Source organism: Cynoglossus semilaevis, chromosome 10, assembly GCF_000523025.1.
Source record: "Cynoglossus semilaevis isolate Cse_v1.0 chromosome 10, Cse_v1.0, whole genome shotgun sequence".
Lineage (NCBI taxonomy): Eukaryota > Metazoa > Chordata > Actinopteri > Pleuronectiformes > Cynoglossidae > Cynoglossus > Cynoglossus semilaevis.
This window is the reverse complement of record NC_024316.1, coordinates 19,318,602-19,321,279: the sequence shown is the minus strand read 5'-3', so window position 1 is coordinate 19,321,279 and position 2,678 is coordinate 19,318,602. Positions and strand designations below refer to the sequence as shown.

The window sequence follows — 2,678 nt, the reverse complement described above, 5'->3', positions numbered from 1 at the left end:
CAGTTCAGTTCAGTTCAGTTCAGTTCCAGTTCCAGTTCAGTTCAGTTCGGTTCAGTTCAGTTCCAGTTAAGTTCTAGTTCAGTTCAGTTCAGTTCAGTTCAGTTCGGTTCAGTTCAGTTCAGTTCCAGTTCAGTTCAGTTCAGTTCGGTTCAGTTCAGTTCAGTTCAGTTCAGTTCAGTTCGGTTCAGTTCAGTTTCAGTTCAGTTCCAGTGATGGAGCTGCTGCTCCCACAACCCCCACCCCCCCCCCCGCGGTGGGGGGGGGGGGGGGGGGGGGTGTCAGTTTCAAAACGGCGACAACTTATGACAAATGACAGCAGGGTTATTCTGCTGTTTTTGTAGCCATATGGGGGGGTCGGGGGGTCGGGGGGGTTGGTAGAGTTTAAGGTGTCCTGACAGACTTCATCTTCTTCAGTCTGACATGGAGGAACCAAGAGTCAGGTTCTTACTGCTGGGGAGGGGGTCTGGAGGGGGGGTCTGGAGGGGGGTCAGCTGAAACTAAAGAAAGAAAGAAAAAATGACTGTGTGTGTGTGTGTGGCTCTCTGTGTACATTAGAAAAGCCCCCCCACATCCCCCCCAACAAACCTCACATGAGGACCATCAGAGAACATGCTGTGTCTCAGTGGGACCAGCTGGCGTCACTGTGTGGAGGTCATGAGGTCAGTCCACGTTGCAGACACATTGCTACCAGATGATCCAGCCCACATGATCCAGCCCAGATGATCCAGCCCAGATGATCCACCCTGCCCCGCCCCCTTGTCATGGAGTCTCCATGTTGGTCTGTGTGTTGGTGCTGACAACAGGGCAGGTGTGTGTGTGTGTGTGCAGGTGATCCCCATCTCACACACACACACACACACCTGTTCTGACAAGTGAATAATTCAACACATCGTCATCAAACTCCAGTCGAGTTAAAAAAGAATTTATTTTCATATGGTACAAAAATACACAACTGGAAAATGTTGGTAACATTTTCATCCAAAAATAGACGATAAAAAAGAACAGTCAGAAAATGACTGGTCGGCTGGTCGTCTGGTCGGCTGGTCGTCTGGTCGTCTGGTCGGCTGGTCGTCTGGTCCCCTGACGCCAGGAGTGTGGGTATGTGTGTGTGTGGAGAGGAGTGGAGGGTCACCTGTCACCGAGGTCACAGCTAACACGTCTGTCAGCAGCCGGCCTCGACACTGCACTGTGTTCAGACAGCTGCCTCACACACACACACACACACACACACACACACACACAGCCAGGCAGCTGCAGCGGGGACAAAGTCCCGGACCGGCCGGCACCGATGAAGTTTCCTGGGAATTAACTGCATGTGCAGCTGCTCTTGGATTTCACATGAACACACACACACACACACACACACACACACACACACACACCCCTGGACTGGACCAGAGTGGGCTGACGACCGACCGAGACCACCAGAATCTACTCAGTCAAAACTGCTGGGACGGGTCCGTCTCTTCGGTTCTGACCCGACTCACAGGCGTACAGGAAGCAGGGCGGTCTACACCGGGCAGCACCGGGAGACGTTGTGTTTCTGCAGCAGAGACATGCGGCTGAAGGTCCGGGAGCAGGAGCGGCACCGGTACTTCTTCACCTGGGAGTGGGTCTGCAGGTGGGCGCGCAGGTTGGAGCGGTCGGCGAACGCCCGCTTACAGTGTTGACAGGAAAAGGGACGTTCACCTGGAGGAGAGAAAACAGCCAGGTCAACAAGAGCCGAGCAGCAGGGACGGATCAGAACCGGCGTCACACACAGCTCTGCTGCCGGGTCAAAGGTCATTTGAAATGTAAAATGTATCTGTGAAATCAAACATTATCAGTCAGGTGGAAGTGGCCAACAGGGGGTGCTGTGACGGTGCTGACATCCTGTTACTATACTGAACACTGTGGAACCACAAGGGCGGGGGGTTGGGAGGTGTGTGTGTGTGTGTGTGTGTGTGTGGAGGGGGGGGCAGTACCTGTGTGGGTCCGTATGTGTCCTCTGAGCAGCCAGGGTCTGGAGAAGGCTTTGCCACAGGTGGGGCAAACGCAGGGCAGCGTGTGTGAGCGGATGTGCATCTTTAGGGCCCCCAGGCTGCTGTACTCTTTGGGACAGTGTTTGCAGTAGAAGGCGGGGCGGGCGGTCAACTCTGTGGGGGGGGGCAGTTGGTGGCAGTGGCTCAGCTGGTGGCTGGACAGGGCAGAAAGGCTGCTGTAGTTCTTGCTGCAGTTCAGGCAGCGGTAGATGGGCTGAACGATGTCTGGACTGGGGGGGTCCGAGCTGCGGCCCCCGTCCTCCTCCTCCTCCTCACCACTGCTGCTGCTGCTGCTGCTGCTGGAGGCCGAGCTGCTGAGGTCCAGGGGGCTCAGCGGGGAGGGGGGCAGAGAGACAGGGGTGACAGGATGAGAGAGTGGTGCCAACATAGGGTCCGCATCACCAAAGCAGGGACTGGCTGAATAACAGGTGAGGCTCAAACTGTTGTTCTGAACAGGAAGTTCTGCGGGGGGGCAGCTCTCAGGAACGACAGCTGGAAACACAGAGAACAGAGAGTTAGGTTTGGACCGGAACAGAACCGGTTCTGAGTCCTGGACCTCTGGTCCACGAGCTGCTTTAACAAAAATGACTTCTATAAAACAATGAATCACATTCAGCAGCGGGGGGGGGGGGGGGGGGTCTACAGCACGCGGCGGGG

General features: G+C 55.6%; 1 protein-coding gene across 1 annotated transcript in view; it reads right to left on the bottom strand.

Annotated features, from left to right (window-relative positions):
- Positions 1-912: 912 nt before the first annotated feature.
- Positions 913-2,678, bottom strand: part of snai1b (snail family zinc finger 1b) — a 2,653-nt gene continuing 887 nt past the window's right edge. The window contains exons 2-3 of the mRNA XM_008319361.3: positions 1,965-2,513; positions 913-1,689 (exon numbers count right to left, since the gene is read on the bottom strand). Of these exons, the coding sequence (XP_008317583.2) occupies positions 1,511-1,689; positions 1,965-2,513 (728 nt within the window). The 3' untranslated portion in view covers positions 913-1,510. The remainder of the gene's footprint in view (positions 1,690-1,964; positions 2,514-2,678) is intronic.